Raw genomic sequence first — 21,282 nt, 5'->3', positions numbered from 1 at the left:
GCTCATCATTTCTTAGAGCACAATAGTATTCCATTACATTCATATACCACAACTTGTTCAGCCATTCCCCTATTGATGGGCATTCCCTCGATTTCCAGTTCTTTGCCACCCCAAAGAGAGCTGCTGTAAATATTCTTGTCCATGTGGGTCCTTTTCCCTTTTCTGTGGTCTCTTTGGGATACAGACCTAGCAGCGATACCTTTCCTTATAGCTATAATTCTAAGTGATGATTATTAAGACTCCAAATGATGACCCAGAAACTACTTGAGATCCTTGGTAATCTGGTAAATTTTCAGTTAGGCCCATTATCCTGGATTTACCAAGTTAGTCCAATTTGGAAAGAGTTTCAAAATCCAAAGTTCAAAGGGGGCTAATTAAAGTGGGAGGTAGCTAGGTGGTACATTGGATAGAGCACAGGACTTGGAGCCAGAAGACCTGAGTTTGAATGTTGCTGCAGATACTTTTCAGCTGTGTGATCCTGGGCAAGTCACTTGACCCTGTTTGTCTCTGCCTTGATTTCTTCATCTGTAAAACGGGACAATAAGTGCCTCCCTTACAAAGTTGTGGAGTTCAAATCTGTTAACTCATGTAGAAACTTAAAGCACTATATCATTGCTATCTTCTTGTTCATTGATTTCAGTCATGTCCAGCTCTTCATGATCCCATTTGGGGTTTTCTTGGCAAAGATGCTGGACTGGTTGGCCATTTCCTTCTCCAGCTCATTTTACAGATGAGGAAACTGAGGCAAACAGGTCAAGTGACTTGCCCAGGGTCACCTAGCTAGTAAGCGTCTGAGGTCAGATTTAAACACAGGAAGATGAATCTTTTTGACTTTAGGCCTGGCATTCCATCCATTGTGCCACCTAGCTGTCTGTCAATGCTGCTGCTGCTACTATTATTATTATCATAATACCTGAATTAATTGGAACCCATCTTCCTTTTGCATTCTGGTGAGTGAAGTTTTTACTCCACCAGCTTTCATTCATTTCTGTATTTGAATCAGTACTGGGGGCTATTTGAAATGGCACCCTTCTTAGCCTCTCCATTGTCACTGTCTTTTCCTTAGGACTACCCAAAGTACTTTGCACATAAGCATTTATTGGGGGTGTTTAAATGAAGGAAAGACCTTGAGCTGGAAGCACCTTAGAAGGCAGCTAGTCCAGTTCCCCCATTTTATAGATGAGGAAAATCAGGGCCACAGCTGGGGTGACTGGCTCAAAGTCTTTGTGCCAGCCCTGGGACTGGAGGCCGGCTTTGTGGGCTTCAGCCAATGTCTCTCTTCCAGATTCTCAAAGGGTGGTTCTGAGAGCTAAGAAATGTCATGTTCGGATTCGGAAACTGAGCACGGCCCTTTGTGGGACTGTCCAGCCCCGAAAGCGGGTGCAGGAGAGCCACTGATCTGCAGAGGGCAGTCAAAGCACACTCAGCCTCCCTTGGAGGAGGGCCCCTTGGTACATCCACCCCTCCCAGGGCTCCTTGGCCTCTGAATGGGCCACTTTATTATGGATTCGATTGTCATGGAATGTGAAACTCTGGAGGAGACCTAGCTGGAAAAGGAAAGAGCCATTAGAAAAGGCAATGTCTTTACCTCCTGTGCCCCAGCTTTGTTTTCCCTAAAGCTCCAGTTCTGTTTGGCACATTATTGTTGGTATATAGAGTGGACGGGAATGGGAGATCGATTTCATTTTTATCAGGCACATATGTTAAATAGAGTTTCATATTATAGCAAGGGAATATCAGGTAAGCAGAGCTTACTTTGGCTTCATGTGAATTCCTGAATGATTAGGTTACACACACACACACACACACACACACACACACACACACACACACACACACTCATTGGCTTCCAAACGGTGAGCGATGAATCATTTTATTTCATCTCATATGGAAAGTTTTATCTTGCGGCCCAAATGGGCTTCTGGATTGGAGAATGGTGAGCAGTCATTTTTGTTAATTGTCTTAGTGCTTCACATTCAAAATTGGCATGATCTGGGAGTCAAAAAAACCGCATCAAAACCCCCCTCCCTTTAACAGTGTCTCCTTCTGTTCTAATGCTCTATGGTTTATGAATTAGACCTCAATGAGGGAATACCAGGGTCGGAATTGAAGGTGGAGTCTGTCCCCTTGGTGGCTCTGTCCTGTGTTGGCTTAGGCAAATCCACTGGTTTTATTGCTTTCACTGCTGCTGCTGCTGCTTTGGGATTTTGTGGGATTTTTAGCAGGACAGTGTGCGGCTGGGGCTAATCTTAACATGCCCCCCCCCATAGGGTAAATATGTCTGTTGGTCTAAATCAGTTCATTTGGTGGGATTTTAAATTTACAGAATTGAAAAGGTAGGGCACACATTCTTTTTTTTTTTTTTTTGCTGGGCAATGGGGGTTAAGTGACTTGCCCAGGGTCACACAGCTAGTAAGTGTCAAGTGTCTGAGGCCAGATTTGAACTCAGGTACTCCTGAATTCAGGGCCGATGCTTTACCACTGGGCCATCTAGCTGCCCCCACACATTCTTTTTTAAAGACCTCAGCACCTTGAACTTAGAAATTTTCAGGCCAAGGAGGTGGCCAAGTGTGAAATTACAGCTTGACTAGTCTATTAGGCATTGTAAATACCCACATAAGGGAGGAGGTGATCTATGAGCATCCTGTTAATAGATACCTGGCATGGAAAAATCCCCATCAGCTGAGGAATGAGTCAGGGACTGGAAAGAAGAGCAGAGGGGACTGAGTGGCAGAACTGACAAAGGGGTTTCCGCCTTCTGAGAATTCTGGCCAATCTGGACAATAGACCTGGAGCCTGACTACCATAAGAAGTCAGCTCCACAATCACCCCAAATTAAGTGATGGGAATGGTCCTTGTCACAGCAAGTTATCTTCCAGAAGTGAAAAGGAAATCTCTGAGAAGCTTAGCAGTCATGACCAAGCTGAGATGATCGGGAAGCTGACTGAGGGTGCATTGGTTTTGTCAAACAAAATGGGAGCTGCCTTTGAAAGCAGAACAAACACCCGTCCTCCTCCACACTTGGTCTTCCCAAGCTCAGTAACACACCTAAAATATTACTTAAAACTTAACCCACTTGGGGCAGCTAGGTGTCACAGTAGATAAAGCACCAGCCCTGGATTCAGGAGGACCTGAGTTCAAATCTGGCCTCAGACACTTGACACTTACTAGCTGTGTGACCCTGGGCAAGTCACTTAACCTTCATTGCCCCACAAAAAAAAAACCAAAACCAAAAAAACCCCCCAACAACAACAACAAAAACTTACCCCACTTAAAATCCTTTCTGTAGGATGTTTCACTTAACGCTGTACTAACTCATTTCCACTGCATTCAGAAGTCACCTTGCTCTCCTGTTTCGCTGCACACATTTCTTATGTTTAAGGTTTCACCATATTTTTTTTGACTCTTTTCCCCCTATGGAATGATCTCCTATTTTATAATATGGCTGCTGGGGAAAGAATGTGTTTTGCATAAAATCACTTTCTGGCCATGTTTTCTATAAAATATGTATCAGATAAGTGGCTGGTTCAGTGGATAAAGTTTTAGATTCAGAATTTGAAGTCTTGAATTCATAGGTGGCTTCAGTCACTAATTGTTACCCTGGGCAAATTGTAACCTTGGTTTCTTCAACTGCAAAATGAGGATTATAATAGCACCTTCCTCCCAAGTGAAGATGAAACGAACCAGTATTTGTAAAGTACTTTGCGAGCCTATGTAAATGGTAGTTGTTCTTTTACATTTTTTAAAAGCATTTTTATTGAAAGTTTTGAGTTCCAAATTCTATCCCTTCCTCCCTACTTCCCCTCCTTCTGAGACAGTAAGCAGATATAGGTTATACATGTGCAATTATGTAAAACATTTCTGTATTAGTCATTTTGTACAAGAAAACTCCAATAAAAGAAAAAAAGTCTATATTCAATCAATACAATTCTTTTTTATTTTTATTATTCTTAAAATAGTATTTTATTTTTTTCCATTTACAAGCAATATCAGTTCTTTCTTTGGAGGTGGATCGTATGCTTCATCATTAGTCCTTTGGGATTGTCTTGGATCTCTTCATTGCTTAGAATTAGCTGTTATTATTAAAGTAAGAAAGATTTATAGAATTTTTCCCATGTAAAGATGGAGGAAACTGAGACATTCCATAATGTCAGAGCTGGTAGGAGGGACCTTAGAACACAGGATGCTGGAGCTGGAAGGTCCTTTCAAAGGTCCCTTGTCTGGTGCCTTCATTTTGCAAACTGGGTGAGGTGACACAGGAGGTCAGGTAGTAGCAGAGCTAGGAGAGAACCCAGGTGACTTGCTTTTTTTTGCTCCCTGTTAGGCCGCATTTTCTTTCTTTCTTTCTTTCTTTCTTTCTTTCTTTCTTTCTTTCTTTCTTTCTTTCTTTCTTTCTTTCTTTCTTTCTTTCTTTCTTTCTTTCTTTCTTTCTTTCTTTCTTTCTTTCTTTCTTCCTTCCTTCCTTCCTTCCTTCCTTCCTTCCTTCCTTCCTTCCTTCCTTCCTTCCTTCCTTCCTTCCTTCCTTCCTTCCTTCCTTCCTTCCTTCCTTTCTTTCTTTCTTTTCTTTCTTTCTTTCTTTTCTTTCTTTTTTTTTTTTTTTGAGCAGGGCAATGAGAGTTAAATGACTTGCCCAGGATCACACAGCTAGTAAGTGTCAAGTGTCTGAGACTGGATTTGAACTCAGGTCCTCCTGAATCCAGGGCCAGTGCTCTAGCTACTGTATCACCTAGCTACCCCCTAGGCTGCATTTTCTTTAGTGTCCTTGTGTAACCCGATGTGTATAATATGTTAAAGTGTGAAATTGGCCCAGTGCTTTAAAACCTTAACAAGTTAGGGTCTCCTACAAGCTTGCGCCTCATTGATAAGCGCAGTGTGAGATATGATTCCTAAGGAGACTAATAACCTATGGTAAAGTACAAAGCGAAGCAGAATCTCCCAGCCCGGCCAAAGTAGTGCACTCTAGCAATGCTTCCTGCAGGGGTTCTGGGGGTGGGGGTGGGGGACAGTGGGCTTTCCCCAGCTTCTCGGGCTGCTGTTTGCATGTGTTTAGTAGAGCCGTGGCTGCTTCCCTCTTCCAGACAGCAGAATGAGCCTGCATGCCATCATGTTCTTGGAAGCTGCCCAAACCCTTTGGGGCTGGATTCAGTGCTGTGGGCTAATCAGGATCCAGTAAACCCACCTGGCGGCACCAGGCCCGGTCCTGAGGTTGTACAGAAGGGCTCGCAGCTGGAGAGCCCCCACCCCATTACGTCACTCACCTGTTCTTGGTTTCACCAGAGCTTAAGCAAATAGATTGGGATTTTGAAGGGCGCTTAGAAAGTGTTTGAACTTAAACGGGGACTGTTAGATGGGATGCCGGCTGTCATCGGGGTGGATGGGGCTTTGGGGGCAATCAGGGCTGCAGAATGTGTGGTTTCTCAGCTCCGGCCCCTTGGCTGCAGACTGCAGGCCATGGAAATGGTAAAACTCTGGGCCTCATCAGCCCTTTTGTGGGGTGTTTGTCCCCTAGGGAAAGAGGAGCCGTAAAAACTGATCTGACCCACACCTGCTTTCCTCCGGCTGATGAGGTGTCACCATTCTACTCACCGGATCCAATTAAAGCTACTTGGCCGCTGTTCCCTAATGAGCCAACATGGCGGCTTAGTGCTGGAAAGCTGCTGAGGCAGCGCTCCTGGCTCACTCAAGTCCTGGGCTCAGCACACTGCCTGGGAATTGGATTAACACGACTGAAGAGTTGGCATGGTGGGCTTGGGGAGCAGGGGGGGAGTTGACAGCTGACAGATGAGGCTACACCTCAGTGGCCCTGGAAAAACAGTAGAAATAGTGGAGATTGGTGTGGGGAGGGAGGGCAGAGTTGTTCGGAGCTGGCTTGTGTGCCAAGCAGCTTCTGACCCCAACCGGAATGTGTCTATCTGAACCTTCCTTAGGTGTTCTGAGTTCCATTGGCCACTGGTTTTTTGTTTTTTTTTGTTTGCTGTTTTTGCTGTTTTTTTCTTCCCAGAGACACTTCTGCCTTTTACTCTCTCAGGATATGTCCCTCCTCCTTTCTAGCTTCCATAATCTATGTTCTAAGGTCCCTTCCAGCTTTCATTTCTTGTAAATTTGGTCATTCTGCAGTGTACTAACTATAATAATCTACCCTACTGTCTCATTATGGTGTGGGCAGGACCCTTGGGTGTCTGAGACTATGTCCCTTGGGTAAAGTCAGGTCAAGAAGCATTTATTAAGGACCTCCTATGTGTCAAGCACATGTGCCAGGGATACCAAGAGAGACAAAAGAGGGCTTTCTCCTTTCTGTTGATGGAGACAACATGCAAACAACCCCGTAACAAACAAGGTGTAGATGGGATAAATAGGAGATAACGTCATAGTAAAGGTACCAGCTTGAAGAAGGCACTGGGAGAGGCTTATGCATGACAGTGGGCTGTTCTTTGAGGCTTGAAGGAAGCCAAGGAAAGCCAGGGGGGCAATGAGGAGGGAGAGAATTCCATGTGTAGGGCACAGCCCGGGACAACGCTGGAGTCTCCCAAGAAGGGCGCCATGGGGAGGCCAGTATCCCCAGGTGGGAGAACAGCCGGCGCCCGGTAACTGGCTCTCCCATAACTATCGGTAGGGCTGTAGCTGGCAGGTTCTACTGGGCTAGAGGGGAACACAACAACCCCTGCTCACAAAGAGCTTATGGTGGGCTCAGCTCCAGACCACTGCAGTAAAGTCAGTCACATGGACCTTTTGTTTCCCCAGTGCCTATAAAAGTTATATTTACACTATAATGTCGTCCTCTAAGTGTGCAGTAGTATTATGTCTGAATAATAATGTACATACCCTCATTAACAAAATCCGTTATTGCTAAAAATGCTGACCATCAGCTGAGCCTTCAGTGAGTTGTAATCTGTTTGCTGATGGAGGGTCTTGCCTTAGTGTTGGATGGCCACTGACTGAGCAGGTTGGTGGTTGCTGAAGGTGGGGGTCACTGTGGCAGTTTTCTTAAGATAAGGCAACAGTAAAGTTTGCTGCACTGATTAACTCTTCCTTTCACTTGAACACTTACAGGCCATTGAAGGGTTATTAACTGGCTTAATTTAAATTCATCGAGATGGCACAATGGATAGAGTGCTGGGCTCGGAGTCAGGAAGACCCATCTTCCTTAGTTCAGATATGGCCTCAGATGCTAGCTGTGTGACCCTGGGCAAGTCACTTCACCCTCTTTGCCTCTGTTTCCTCATCTGTAAAATGAACTGGAGAAGGAAAGGACAAACCACCCCAATATCTTTGCCAAGAAAACCCCAAGTAGGGTCATAAAGGGTTGGACACGACTGAAAAGATGACTGAAAATTTCAGTATTGTCGTTTCAGGGCATAGGGAGGCCGGTGGAGGGGGGGGAGGGGAGGACGACGGGTTGGTGGAGCAGTCAGAACACACACACAACACTTATGAATTTAATTTGCTCTCATATGGCCATTGTATGATTCGTGGTACCCCCAATTGCAAGAGCAACATCAAAGATCACTGGTCACAGATCACCATAACCGATATACTAATCATGAACAAGTTTGAAGTATTGCAAGAATTACCAAAATGTGACACAGAGATCCTCTGTGAACACATGCTTTTGGGAAAAAGGGCCCCAATAGACTTGCTTAACACAGGGTTTCCACATACATTCACTTTGTAAAAAGATGCCATATCTGCAGAGCACAATAAAGTGAAGCGTAATCAAATGAGGCACGCCTGTACTAAAATATATGCAACATAAGTTCGAAGTTTGAGCATAAGTAGTGAAAGAGAAGGTAGTTTGCCCACTAGCCATTAAGAGGGTTTAGGAGATGCTTCCTGCAGCAATGGTGCCTGAGCTGCATCTTTGAGGAAAAGAGGGACTTTATGAGGCAGGGTTTGAATACTAGAGATGCTGTGAAGGGAGAAACGTCAAGATTTGGCCACTGATTGGCTGTGTGGAATGAAAGACAGTGATGAGCCTGGGTTATGAATGTGAGAGACAGGAGGGGTGGTGGTGGCGGTCCTTCAGCCTCCAACAGAACAGGGATATTTGGAAGAAGAAAAGACTTCGAGGGAAAGATGATGGGTTCAATCTTAGACATGTTGAGTTTGGGATATTTCTGAGATAACCAGACAGACTTTTTTTTAATGTTTTTTTAATTTAATTTTTTCAATGAAAAAAATTCTGCCTTTCCCCCCTCCTTCCTCTTTCCCCATTGAAAAAGAAAGAAAAACAAAACATTTGTAACAAATATGCACAGTCAACACAAAACAAATTGCTACTCTGTTGGCCATGTCTAAGAAAAAACATGTCTCCATCTGCACCCTGAGTCCATTCCTTCTCTTTCAGAAGATGGACAGCATGTGTCATCACAAGTCTTCTGGACTTAGTGGTTGGTCATTGTATGGTTGGAGTTCTTACATCTTTCCATTGTTAAAGCTAAAATTCTAGCTAGTCTGTCTAAAATATCTAATGAGTGGTCGCCAATAAATTATAAGCTTTAGCAAGAGTTAGGCTTTTAGGCATTTGTTAAGGAGAATAAGAATTTGGTAAAGAGAGAGAGGAAGGCCTACATTCATCTATCTGTTAAAGGGAGAGCGCATTTCTAGCTCCGCTCTCCGCCAGAGTCCACAGGAAAGAACGTGAGTCAGAGTGCCAGGCTCCCCCTTCTTCCTCCCACAAGCAAACGTCACTTCCTGACACCAAAGAAAAGACTCATGGTTTTTCCCTCAAAGACCTTCACCTCATGGGCGGAGCTCTTCTACAGTAAGTCTCCAGCAGGTGGTGTGATTCCAATCGTTACACCAAGTTCATTGTTTTTACAAAGCTGTTATTGTAGAAATGTACTGGTTCTGGCCACTTCACTCTGTATCAGTACATTTAAGTCTTCCAGGTTTCTCTGAGGCCATAGACTTTATCATTTTGTATAGTATCGTAGTATTCCACTAAATTCATGTGCCATAATTTGTTCAGTCACTCCTAAACTAATTAACCCCCTGCTTAGTGTCCAGTTCTTTGTCATCACAAACAGGGCTGCTATAAATATTTTTGTACATATGGGTCTTTTTCTCTTTCTTTGATATCTTTATTGTCCTGACCTATTTATTAGTGATATTATTGGGTCAAAGGCTAGTAACTTTTGAGGGTTCCAAATTGTTCTTCAGAATGGCAGGATCTGTTCATAGTCCCACCAACAATGCATTGATGTATCTGTTTTCCCACATTCACTCTAGCACTTGTGATTTTCCTTTTTTGTCAAACTTTGCCAATCTGATGGGTGTCAGGCAGAACCTCAGGATTATTTTAATTTTTGTTTCTCCAATATTTGTGATGTGGAGCATTTTTTCCATGTAGCTATTGATAATTTGTATTTCTTCCTCTGAAAACTAAATGTTCATATTGTGTTTGACCATTTATCAGTTGGGAAATGGCTCATCTTCTTATACATTTGAATCTGTTTCTGCATCTCTTGGGAAGGAGACCCTTATCAGAAAAACTGCTGCAACTTTCTTCCCCTAGTTACCTGCTTCATTTCTGATTTTAGTTATATTAATTTCATTTGTACAAAAACATTAAAATTTTATATAACCAAAATTGTCCACATTGTCTTTTGTGGTCCTCTCTTTTATTTAGTCATGAATTTTCCCTTGTTCTTCTGATTTTTATTTTGTTATTATTTTGGTATGTGGTATGAGATACTGATCTATACCTAGTTCCTGCCATGCTGTTTTCTAGTTTTCCCAGCAATTTTTTTTCTTTTGAATAGTGAGTTCTTATTACAATAGCTGGAATCTTTGGGTTTATCAAACAGTAGGCTATTGTGCTCAATTTCTTGACCAGTATCAAAGCATTTTTTATCATTACTGCTTTGTAGTATAGTTTGATATCTGGTACTGCTAAGCCTTTTTCCTTCTTAGGAATTTTGGAGAGAGAGTAAGAGATGATATCAAAGAGATGTTGGAGATGGACACATGGGGAGAGTTCTAGAAGTGACAGTGGGGAGCCAGCAGTATCTGCTTTCCCTTCTAGGACCTTAAAAAACCTCTATTAGACCCTACTATGCCTCCCCTAAAGCTGTTGTCCTCTTTTTCCTCCTCACAGTCCAACTTCTTAAAAAGTTGTTTGTATGTTTTGCTTCCAACTCCTCCCCTCCCCTTCCTTTCCCTCCACCTTGACTTCACCTTGGCTGAATACAGAGCCTCCAATGGCCTTGAGCAGACATCTGTCATTACCCAAATCTCACAAGAGACATGAAATTTGCTGGGGTGGGGGAGGCTCTTAGGAGTAGCATTTGGTATTTGGAGGCTCTTTCCTGGGACTTTTTTTTTTTTTTTGAATAGTAGAGGTTGTTAAAGAAGACTGAATTTGGGATCCTAGTGGAAGAAAGAGTGAGCCAAGGATGGAAAGCATTGGCTGTCCCAGGAAGAGACTTTTTTGATCCAGTCTGCTTGGGCTGGAGCACGGCTGAACTGGAACCCTTTTTCCTTACAGTTTCCTGAATTTTTTACTTTCAGGGCTCTTCTGGCTGGTGGCGGCTTCTCCACATGGACCTATCGCCAAGGCTATGATGTCAGCATTCCTGTGTATAGCTCCCTGTCAGCTGAGGTGGACCTGCCAGACAGAGGACCAGGGTGAGGTGTTTTCCACACAGCCTGTTCTTTCTCTACACGATGAGAGGGCTATGAAGCATCACATAGGCAATGCACCTAGCAGCAGCCCTGAGGGCTTTTCCCCCCTCTCCCTGTTCTCCCTCCCCCTTTTGTAAGACATGAAGCCTCAGTGATCTGGAAATAGTTTCATTTCTACTTATAGGCTGGTTATTAGGGCCTGGGGGTTGGTAATGAAGGGAGCAGACCCCATTGTGACTTGGTGTGGGGTCTAATGGAATTAAGGGATGTAATGGAAAGCATACTGGACTTGGAGTCAGAAGGCCTGGGGTTGAGGCCAAGTTCAACCACTTAGCCAGCGAGCAGTCCCATCTCTTGGCCCATGGTTTCCTCATCTGTGAAATAAGGGGGTGGGAGAAGATCGCTTCCAGCTCCGAGCCCTGTGATCCTTTGTTGGTTTCCCCTCTTAGAGCCTCACTTTCTCTAAATGTAAAATGAAGGGTTGGCCTAGGAGAGACAGCACGATGAATGGTCTACAGTTGGAACCTTCTGTCAACTTGAACAGTCACTGAGGTCATGTGTGTAATATGTCAGAGTCAACTTTGAATGGCTACATGCACAGGCCAGACATTATGGTGAGATTATTCTCTAAGACACCTCAGGGCTTTAAATGCTGAATTCCTGTTTATCCTGAGCCTTCCTGGGAGGCAGAAGGGAGGAGTAGGTGGTAGCTGGTGGGAAGAGGGCTGTGTGCTGGCAGACCGGCAGCTGTCGATGCCGAGCCCAGCCTCCCTTTACCCTCCAAGCTGGCACTTCTCTCCTGGGCTGTTCCTCTTCTGTCCCTTGACAGAGACAAGGACGCTCTTACCACCCATTTGGGGGGACTGGGACAGAAGTGTTTTGGATTTGTTGCACTTTGTGAGAATTGCTTCTTGGGGATGTTTCTCACATTTCTTGAGGTATGTGTAGGAGTGGTCAGACCATTGTATTTTATTTTATTTTCAGTCCACCCCCCCACCTCCTTTTGTCATTTCCCCCCTGATGGTAACTTGTGGAAGATCACTACTGCATCTTGCAAGGTGTGTTGCCTTGTAATTTTTCCCTTAAAAGGAGCTAAGTTAGGAGTTTACAGCTTTCACAAGTGACAGACTTGGAAGGTCCCATGATATTTTTTAAAATTTAGAATTTGGACTATTGGGAGAATCATGGGAGCTACAACCAGCGATTTCTTTTCCTTCCTTCCTTCCTTCCTTCCTTCCTTCCTTCCTTCCTTCCTTCCTTCCTTCCTTCCTTCCTTCCTTCCTTCCTTCCTTCCTTCCTTCCTTCCTTCCTTCCTTCCTTCCTTCCTCTCTTTCTTTCCTCTTTCCTTTCTCTTCCTTTCTTTTTTTTTTTAACTAGGACACATAATAAAACAAACCTATTCTCAAATTATGTTTGTTTAAAATTTATGCACCCCATGAGCACAGGAAGTGCTGGGAGAAAGGGGAAGGTAACAACAACAGTGTTAGTGAGGCTCTTACTCTGCAGCGAGGACTTTGGGGAAGTGAAGTTTAGCTAAGACAGGCTCCTTACCCTTGTGGTAAACAGATATGGATTCCTGTCCACACTCCCAGACTCTAGCCCAAGGAGAAATGGTCCCTTTTGGCTACATCCCTATTCACATTCCCTCTGTTGCATTGTGTTTTTATTTATTTTGTTCAACGTTTCCCACTTCCATTGAAATCTGCTCAGGGCAGCCCCTGAGAATTTTGCAGGCTGCTGGTGTTTGAGGCCTTGCCATACTGTACAATCAGTCCATTGCACAGCTATATAAAAATTAATGGGAGGTAGGAAAAAAAGTAGCATTTGCTTAGGACTTTAAGGGGCAATGAGGGCAGGGAATTTTTCATTTTTGTCTTTGTGTCTCCACTGCTTAGCTTAGTGCTGGTCACACAGTGGGTGCTTAATAAATACTTGTTGAATGTTGAGTGAATGAAGTAAGAATTCAGTAAGCAGGGAGGGTGGGGCATTCTAGGCAGAAGGAAATGTGTGCCAAGGTAAGGAGGTCGAGAGGGCAATGTCAGGAGACAGTCCAGTTGGGTTGGCGCATGGAAGGGGACAAAGTGTGCTAACGTTGGAAAGGTCAGGTGGCATCAGATTGTGGAAAGCCTCGAATGCCAGGTAAGTAAGCCATGAGGATAGTTTGATGCTTTCCTTTGTTCACCTGTGAATATTTAAATTGAAGGAGATGAAGCTCAGGGAGCAGTGTTGGGGTAGAAATTGACCAGATTAATTGTGGTATCAATGACTTCCTGAATCTACCCTTGGTGTCTGGGTAGTGAGGTCCAGCCAGGCCTTCTCCCCCGCCTTTACTTATGATTTAGTGGAGGAGTGAGATCAGCTTTTGGCCCTGGTCCTAACTGGGTCACTCCCAGAAATAGCATTTTTCTTTATTTGGAGCACCGCAGACTATCCTAGTGATGATGACAACATGTAGACACAAATGTGAGGGATTTCACTGATGGGGTAGGAGAGAGATCTCAGTATATGGAGCTTGAGTCCCGGCTTCAGTGTTGAAACCTCTTCACCTCTCAGCCCTCAGTTGCCTCACTCAGCAATGGCCATGGTATTCTGTTGGCAGAAGGGCACTGGATCAGCCTCAGGTGATCCCTACCTGTGGCTTAATAACGAACCTTCTATCCATTATCATAGCTGTGCTCAGCCTTGTGCTCCCTTGGTGTTGCCCTTCAGAACTTTCCTCCCAGAGATAGGGTGAAGTGGGTAGTATGAGCCTGATTAACCCCATTTTACAGGGGAAAAGAAGGCTCAGAGAGGCTGGGACTTGCTGGGGGTCACAGAGGAACCCCAGCTCCTCCTCTCAGTTAGATTCAGGTGCCAAGATTCTGCTTTCTAATTTGCCTCCATTTAATTCGGGATCCTAAGAACCGATTCCATTGATGCAGCCATGTGACTTCATGGAGTGTTGGGGTCGGGAGTACCCCAGGCCAAGCACGGCCCTCTTGGTACTGGCCTGTATGAGAAAGAAGTTGAAGCACTATTGATTTCATTTCATTCTTCCATAAGAATGGACAAGCCTTTCATAGAATTGGCCCAGTTTATTGGTGACATCTTGCTTTTAATTATTTGCTTGAGCCCAGTCAGCATGACTGGGACAAGAAGGTATCTGCCCTTCTAAGTTGTCTCTAGGGGAAGCGTTGGCCTCTTATAAGCCTCCCAGCCCTCTCTTGGGGTCTGCTGGTTCTTTTCAGGAGGGTGCAGAGGCCTTTCCTATGGGAACCACGGCTTTGCCAGCCCAACTCTGAATGCATTCTTTTACACATGAGGAGGGCAATCAGTCTTGTGACAGTGTTCCTAATGAAACTGAATCTGGGTAGCTCTTTCAAAAGAAAAGTGTCAAGAACTTTATCATTTTGTTCATCAGCAAGTGGTCCATCCCAATGTGATTCTCACATTCACTACAGGGCTGTAGGATTTAAAGCTGGAAGGACCCTTGAGGTCATCACATCCCATCTGCCTCCTTTTAAGATAAAGAAACTGAGACCAAATTGTGATCAACTTAGACACGATTTGAACACAGGCCCCTGACTCCAAATCTCATGTTCTTTCCACTAGATCCTTGGGAGCTTTGCCTGTGACTTTGACTCACCTTGTGACCTCTAGCTGATCTTGCCTTTCATGATAATACTCTTCTCCCTCTACGCACCTCAGTGGCGCTGCAATTCCATATTGCCTCGAATTGAGATTGATATGGCAGCTGAGTGCTTCATGTATTTGCATTTATTGATCACCTTGTCCTTCCTTTAAAGAGTAGGATCAATCTGAGGCCCCAGAGCTGCCTGAGTGAGGTGGCATATTGTGGTAGCAAGCCAAGAGATGAGGGTTAGAGCCTGTCCTGGCACTCGTTTCCAGGAGGGACCTGGACAAGTCGCCCAACCTGTTAAATATACTGCCCTGGGTCTTTTTCTGATGTGCCATGCATGCATGGCATTTTCCAAAAGGAACGTTTACTGAGGAATTAAGGAACAAGAGTCCTTTCCTATCCCCAACAATAACTTAGATATTTACAGATGTAAAGAATATAGATATTTTGTCCTTATTGTCACAAATTGACTTGGATGGAAGAAGTCACCTTTCCTCTATGCGTGGTCCTTTCTGGGGTAGATTTGGGTTGGCACTTTGGTTGGGTTTCTCAGAACCATCCTTAAAGTACCGTTTTGGGGCATGGCCCCACTTGTGAGCCTCACTGCTGCCCTTATGATGTGGTGTGGCATATTCCAATCATTTGTGTGTCCTATTCCTGGCTGGACTATACACTCCATGAGGGCAGGACCAGTTCTCATTTCAATTTTGCATCACCCTCAGCATCTAATCATAGGCTTTGTGTGCAGTAGGTGCTTAATAAATATTTGTGAAATGAATGCCTGAACAGAAAGTAATCCTCTATGCCCATAACTCCCCACGAAAGTAAGGGGAGGCCCATTCCATGCCAGATAGTTGAAAGGGAGAATGCTCTTTGCTCTAAGTCTAACTTCAAAGACTTTCTAGGCCTGCCCAGAGCATCTGCCTGAGGCCTTCTAATCACTTTGATCTCTTCCTCTCAGCCCCAGGAGGTATTTTCTTCTGTCATCGCAGATGGCTCTTCATCCTGAGTACCGCTCAGAGCTGGAGGCCCTCCAAGCCAAGCATGGGGAGTCGGTGCTGGTCCTGGAGAAGTGCACCAATCTCTCTGAGGGCGTCCTTTCCACGCGCAAGCGCTGCCACAAGGACCAGGTCTTCGATTACCCCCAAGTCCTGCAGGTCAGTACTGTCCTCTCCCTGATGTGGCATAGCGCCTTGCCCCCGATGTGCTCCTGATTATATTAGGGATCTGGCACCTTGTGTTGTTTAAGGCACTTTGTGGGGTGATGCCGTGGAGCTCTGGGTCCTGAGTTTAGAGGCCAGTCTTAGCTCTGCTCTTTATTACCCAGGTCACCTTGGGCAAGTCACTTAATCTTTCTGTGTCTTTGTCTTTTCATCTCTAAGATGTATGGGGAAATGTTAGATGATTTATAACCAGCCTTCCAAATCTAAGGCTTTGGTCCTGTGCCTCTGCTCTAATGGAGGCCTCTTAGTGCTACCGGCTGGATAGGCAGACTTGTAAATAAGCCATTTTGGGATGGGAGGGAAACATGTTTAGCTTCGTCCTGCTACCTTGAGACCAGTAAGAGTTTGAGTGTTCTCAGACTTGCCAGCCAGAGCGTCGTGAGCTGTGACCTCTGCTGCTTCCCTCCCAGGGAAAGGTGGGCAGTACTTGGATGACCCCTCCATACCAGGTATGGATTCCTCGCCTCACTTGAATGAGTGGCACTTCCAACCTTCAGAGGCAGGGCAGCATCATCTGCTCCTCTGGGGATGTTTTTATAGGCAAGATGTTTAGCATTCCTTGGGTGTGGGGGCAGGGAAAGGAGCATTCTGAAACCTTCAGCCAAAGAGAACAATTGAGTTTTGTTCACTTAGCTACTTGAAAATGCAGACAGGCTTGCCCAAGGAGAGCTCTCAAGGAGATGGGGTACTTTTCTGAACTCCAAAGAGAGCTGGCCCATGCTGAGATTGTTAAAATACTTGCCCTCACAAAGCAGGGCATCTCCCTCTGGAATGTCTGGCTGATAACAGCGATGATGTGAACAGATGTATTTATAGTAACCTTTGTCTAGACAGGAAAAACGGTTATCAGCATGTGTGTCCGCATCTGGATGGCTGTCTCTCCAGGCCAAATCAGGGCTTTCCACCTGCCACTGGAAGACGCAGTGACTCATTTTCTTCTTAGGATTGTGTGTCTTTCTCCTTTCTCCTTGTAGGAGTCTAGAATGTTGAGTTTTCCCTATAGCTTTCTTTTATCTCTTTCTGTTTATCTCAGAACACTTCAAAATCGTTTCTTATCTTTTGAGGAAGTGGGAGAGGGAATAGGAAGAGCTTGGGTGTTTGGAGTTTCAGGGGCTCTTCCTGTTCCCCTTCTCCTCTTGCACGCACCTGGATCCTCTGCATTTCTTGTTTCCATAAACATCTCACACCAGGTGGGAAGGCTAGACCTACTACCTGAGGAAGTGATCTATTAAAACATTTTGGACAGTGAGTGAATGAGTGAGTGAGTGAGTGAGCGAGCGTGTGTGTGTGTGTAAGATTGGGAATGTTTATCTTAGTTTCCAGCTAAATGCAGAATGACCCTTGCTGTCTTACCACTATTTCTCCTCTGCAAATGCACTAGGTCGGGGCAGCTAGGTAGCGAAGTGGATAAAGCACCGGCCCTGGATTCAGGAGAACCTGAGTTCAAGTCCAGCCTCGGACACTTGACCCTGGGCAAGTCACTTAACCCTCATTGCCCAGAAAAAAAAAAAGGCTCTAGGTGTATAGACTTCCTAGAAAGCTTAGGTGAATCACTTTTCCTTTTTGTTCCTCTGGGTGAATTGGAGCTCATCCTGGCTGCTTCACTGTTCCTTCAGGAGAGGTGCTGAAAAAGAGCCTTCCTCTTGTCTTAATCTTTTCTCTCCTCCACTCTCTTCAGGACTGACACCCTCCTCAGGTTGAGTTTTCTGTTTGTTACCTTTGGAACCCACTGTGGAGATCGCCATAACAGCTTTTCATATATCTGAAAAGAAGAGAGGACCTGCCGACAGTCATTGTTCCTCATCTTTCTTTGCAGTTCCAAGGCAAAAAACAGCATCTTCTCTTGGCAACTGTAGAGGTTGCTTAGGAGAGTTTTAGGTGTGTAGGAGCCTTGGATCACTGGGTGCTCATGTGGAGTGGAGGCTTGAGCTGACTATCAGACCATAGCTTTTGAAGGGCCTCAGACCAGGGCCTCTTTGCCCCACCCCCCCTTCTATTCACCCATCTCCTCTGTAGCACCCCTTTGCTTGATTGCTTTTGTCATGTGGAGCTTACTATCTCACAAGACAGCTCTTTTAATTTTTGAACAACTCTAGGTATCAGGAAACTCTTTCACATATTAAAGAAGCCAAGTTTCGACACTGTAACTTCTAGTCTTGGTTCCAGTTTCTCCCACACTGAAAAGGTTTTATCTCTTTTCCAAATGACAGTCCTGTAGACATCTGAAGGTGGCTGCCATGTTTGGTCCTCTCCTTCCCAGGCTGAACAATCTCCAGTTCATTAGCTCTTCTTCCATGGCATGATTTCCAGATCCTTCTTCATCTTGGTGACTTGACATTTTGTTAATATGCCTCTTCAGTTGTGGCATTCAGAACTTAAACTCCAAGGATTACCAGGGTAGTATTAAATACTATACTCTTCAAGTCAGAAATGACTGCAGAGGTCATTTGGTCCAGCCTGTGCCCTGGACAGAAATCTCTCGAGTATCACCAATAAGGGTCATCCCGACTGTGCTGAAAGCCCTCCAGGATGGGAAATTCTTGAATAGTCTGTTCATTCACTGAGATTTCCACTCCTACCCATTGGTCCTAGTTTTGCTCTTTGTTGTCATGCAGAGTGAGTCTAATCCTCCTGTTGGCAGTTTTTCAAATATTTGCAGTCAGTTTTCATATCCTTCCTCTGTTCTTCCTCCCCTAGCTCCTCCCCACTTCGTTCTTCTTTTTCAGGTTAAAATCCCTAGTTGCTACTTTAACCGATCCTCATGTGGCATGATGTCCAGCCTCTTGTCATCCTGGGCCCCCCACAGCGGGATATTCTCCAGCTTATCCGTATCCTTCCAAAAATGTGGTACCCTGGTTGGAACAGCATCCCAGGTGTGTTTGGACCAGGCAAGAGATCTCCTTTGTTTAGAGCTTTGGACTTTTTTTAGTGGAGACCACGATTGTATTAGGTTTTTGGACAGCAGCCATTTCAACCTGGTGTTGACTTCATCAGAGCTTTGGAATGATTATTACATTTGTTCTTTTCATCTTCCACTTTGTTTATATGGTATTTTTGAACCTAAGTGTTGGACTTTGCATTTATCCTTATTAAATTTCATTTTTGTTCTTACCTGTCATTTCCTCTATTGTTTTTTGGCTCCTGTATCTGTCATCCAGTGTAGGACCAACCCCTCCCAGATCTAGTTCATCAACAATAGATTTATTCAGCTTGTCTTCTACCTCTTCAGTGGGGTCCATGACTACGATGTAGAACAAGGAAGAACTGAATATCGAGCCTCGACGTATACAACTAGAGTGTTTCCCCAGTTGACCTTGGTTCATTACTCTATATTCTTTGGATATGATTATTCAGATCCTTTAAAACCTTTATCATCCACCTTCTCTTCCTCCATCTTGTCTGCGAGGATTTAGTCAAAGATTCCTCATGCCTACTGGTTCCTTTTGAGATCTCGTAGATGTACTTGATAGACCTTTCCTATGACACGAAAATCTGACTTTTGCCAGCAACATGTAGCTGACTTGGAGGTTGGGACATTGGTCTGGGACCTTAAATGGCCCAGCCATGTCTGAAATAAATTGGCTGTGACAGATCAGATTGTTGGGTATTGAAAAGTGACTTCTGTCACTTTTATGAAGCAGAGGGGGGGTGGGGTTGGGGAGGGTGGGAAGAGCTTGGAGTTCAAGGGCCTAGGTCTGAATCCTAGCTCTGCACCTACTACTTGTACTTGTGTGACCTTGGGAAAATCACAGCCTCTCGGGGTCTTTTCCCGTTCTAAATTCTCTGAGCTTTTTCATCAATGGTTCTTTGTTCTTTGGTACTTGTGGCTCTCTTTACTGCCAGTATTATCACTGAAGGGACACTGGAAGATGTCCTCAGTCCTTTGCACAGTGCCTGGCACATAGCAGGCACTTAAATACCTGTTGACTGACTGACTGACGGACAGACTCTTGTGGACTGATAAAATATTTCCAATTGTATTGGTCAGGACTAATAACTGTTAAAAAAGCTGAATGTTTACACCCAGAGAAAGAACTGATGGAGTCTGACTACAGATTGCAACATAATTTTTCACTTTATTTTTCCATGTTTTGTTTCTTTTACTTTGCGTCTTCTTTCACAACATGATGAATATGGAAATATGTTTTGCATGATTGCAAATGTATAGCCTGCACCAAATTGTTTGTTCTCTTGGGGAGGTGAGGGAGAGAGGAAGCAAATTCAGAACCACAAATTAAAAAAACCAGAATGTTAAAAATTATCTTTACATGTAATTGGGGAAAAAAAATATCATTAAAAAAACCTCTGGGCTTTTGGTGTTTGGGTGTGTTGGCCTCCTTTGGTTGCAAACCATAGACAACTTTTGACCTAGAGAGCCTTGGGTAGGTGGGTCCCCAGGGCTGGTCCATCTCTCAGTCTTCCATCATTGATTCTCTCACCCGTAGGAGGCTTCTTTCTGCGTGGTCCTTCGTGGAGCCCGTCTCGGCCAGGCAGCTCTGAGTGATGTTCTTCAGGCTGGCTGTGTCCCTGTAATCATTGCCGATTCCTACATCCTGCCCTTCTCTGAGGTTCTGGACTGGAAGAGGTAGGTGTATGTCTGCCCTCTGTCTTGTCCCTCCTGGCCTGTTGCCCCTTTGCAGGGTGTTGGCCTGTTGCTTCTGCCAATAGGACTCAGATGAGTCTGACTTAGATACAGTGTTGAATGAAGGGCCCAGAAAATGCCCTAGAATTTATCTGGGTCAAATTAAGGTGTGCTTTTGGTTGCTGGAGAGGTGGGCGGGGGAGCAACACTGACAGTAGTTCATTGAATAGCTTCTGTATAGTCACTTACCCTCTATAAACTTCAATTTCCTCATTTGTAAAGTAGATATAGTCAACTTTCACCAACTCCAGGGCTTGTTTTTTGTTTTTTTGTTTTTTTGCAGGGCAATTGGGGTTAAGTGACTTGCCCAGGGTCACACAGCTAGTAAGTGTTAAGTGTCTGAGGCCGGATTTGAACTCAGGTCCTCCTGAATCCAGGGCCGGTGCTTTATCCACTGCGCCACCTAGCTGCCCCTCCAGGGCTTGTTTTGAGGGAGGTGCTTTGTACAAAAAAACAAAACAAAAAACCCCAACAAAACACTTTGTGGCATACTCTGGAAATGTCTTACAATAATCTTGTTGTGCTGTGTGACTTGTCATTGTGAGATAATTCTATGGAAGACTTAGCAAGGGTCAAGGGTAAGGGTTGATGAAACTTAGCTGGCACCCTGTATCCTCTGCCTATTCCTGCTCTGAATACTTAGCTCATTTCTTTGTCACCACCTTTGTGAATAACCATTTCTAGTCCTGGCTCATTTCAGGAGTCGATGCAAGGGCATTTCTTGGGGTGGTCTAAACCACACCTTCTGGTCTGTCTCCTCTGATGGAGAGGGTGCTTGTCCCCCTGGACTCTGTCCCGGCCAGATAAGATCTGGAAAAATGTATTTTGCCTTTAGGACCTTGTTTTAAGGAAAGATAATAGAAAGCTGGGTTGTTCAGAGGAGGGTAGTCTGGATGGTGAGAAAACGGTAAGACACGCTGCATAAGGATCAGACACAGGAACTAGGGAGATCTGGCCTAGAGAAGAGATGATTTATGGGAGGACAGGATCAGTGTCTTTACATATAAAGGGGGCCGTTATGAAAGAGGGATTATTTAACTTATTTAACTTGATCCCCGAGACAGAACCAATAGTGGGTAGAAGTTAGAGAGGGACAGAATTTAGTTTGATGAAATAAAAAATAAAAGCTTTTAAAAAATGTGATCTGCAAAAAAAAGAAAAGAATGAGATCTCTC

At 44.6% G+C, this 21,282-nt stretch overlaps 1 protein-coding gene across 1 annotated transcript in view; it reads left to right on the top strand.

Moving 5' to 3' along the window:
- The window catches only part of EXT2 (exostosin glycosyltransferase 2), a 169,843-nt gene that overhangs the window by 13,024 nt on the left and 135,537 nt on the right, over positions 1-21,282 (top strand). Inside the window, exons 4-6 of the mRNA XM_043972175.1 lie at positions 10,510-10,626; positions 15,204-15,399; positions 19,911-20,050. Coding sequence (XP_043828110.1) covers positions 10,510-10,626; positions 15,204-15,399; positions 19,911-20,050 — 453 coding nt within the window. The remainder of the gene's footprint in view (positions 1-10,509; positions 10,627-15,203; positions 15,400-19,910; positions 20,051-21,282) is intronic.

This window comes from Dromiciops gliroides, chromosome 6 (assembly GCF_019393635.1).
Source record: "Dromiciops gliroides isolate mDroGli1 chromosome 6, mDroGli1.pri, whole genome shotgun sequence".
NCBI lineage: Eukaryota > Metazoa > Chordata > Mammalia > Microbiotheria > Microbiotheriidae > Dromiciops > Dromiciops gliroides.
This window is presented reverse-complemented; position numbering and strand designations above follow the sequence as displayed.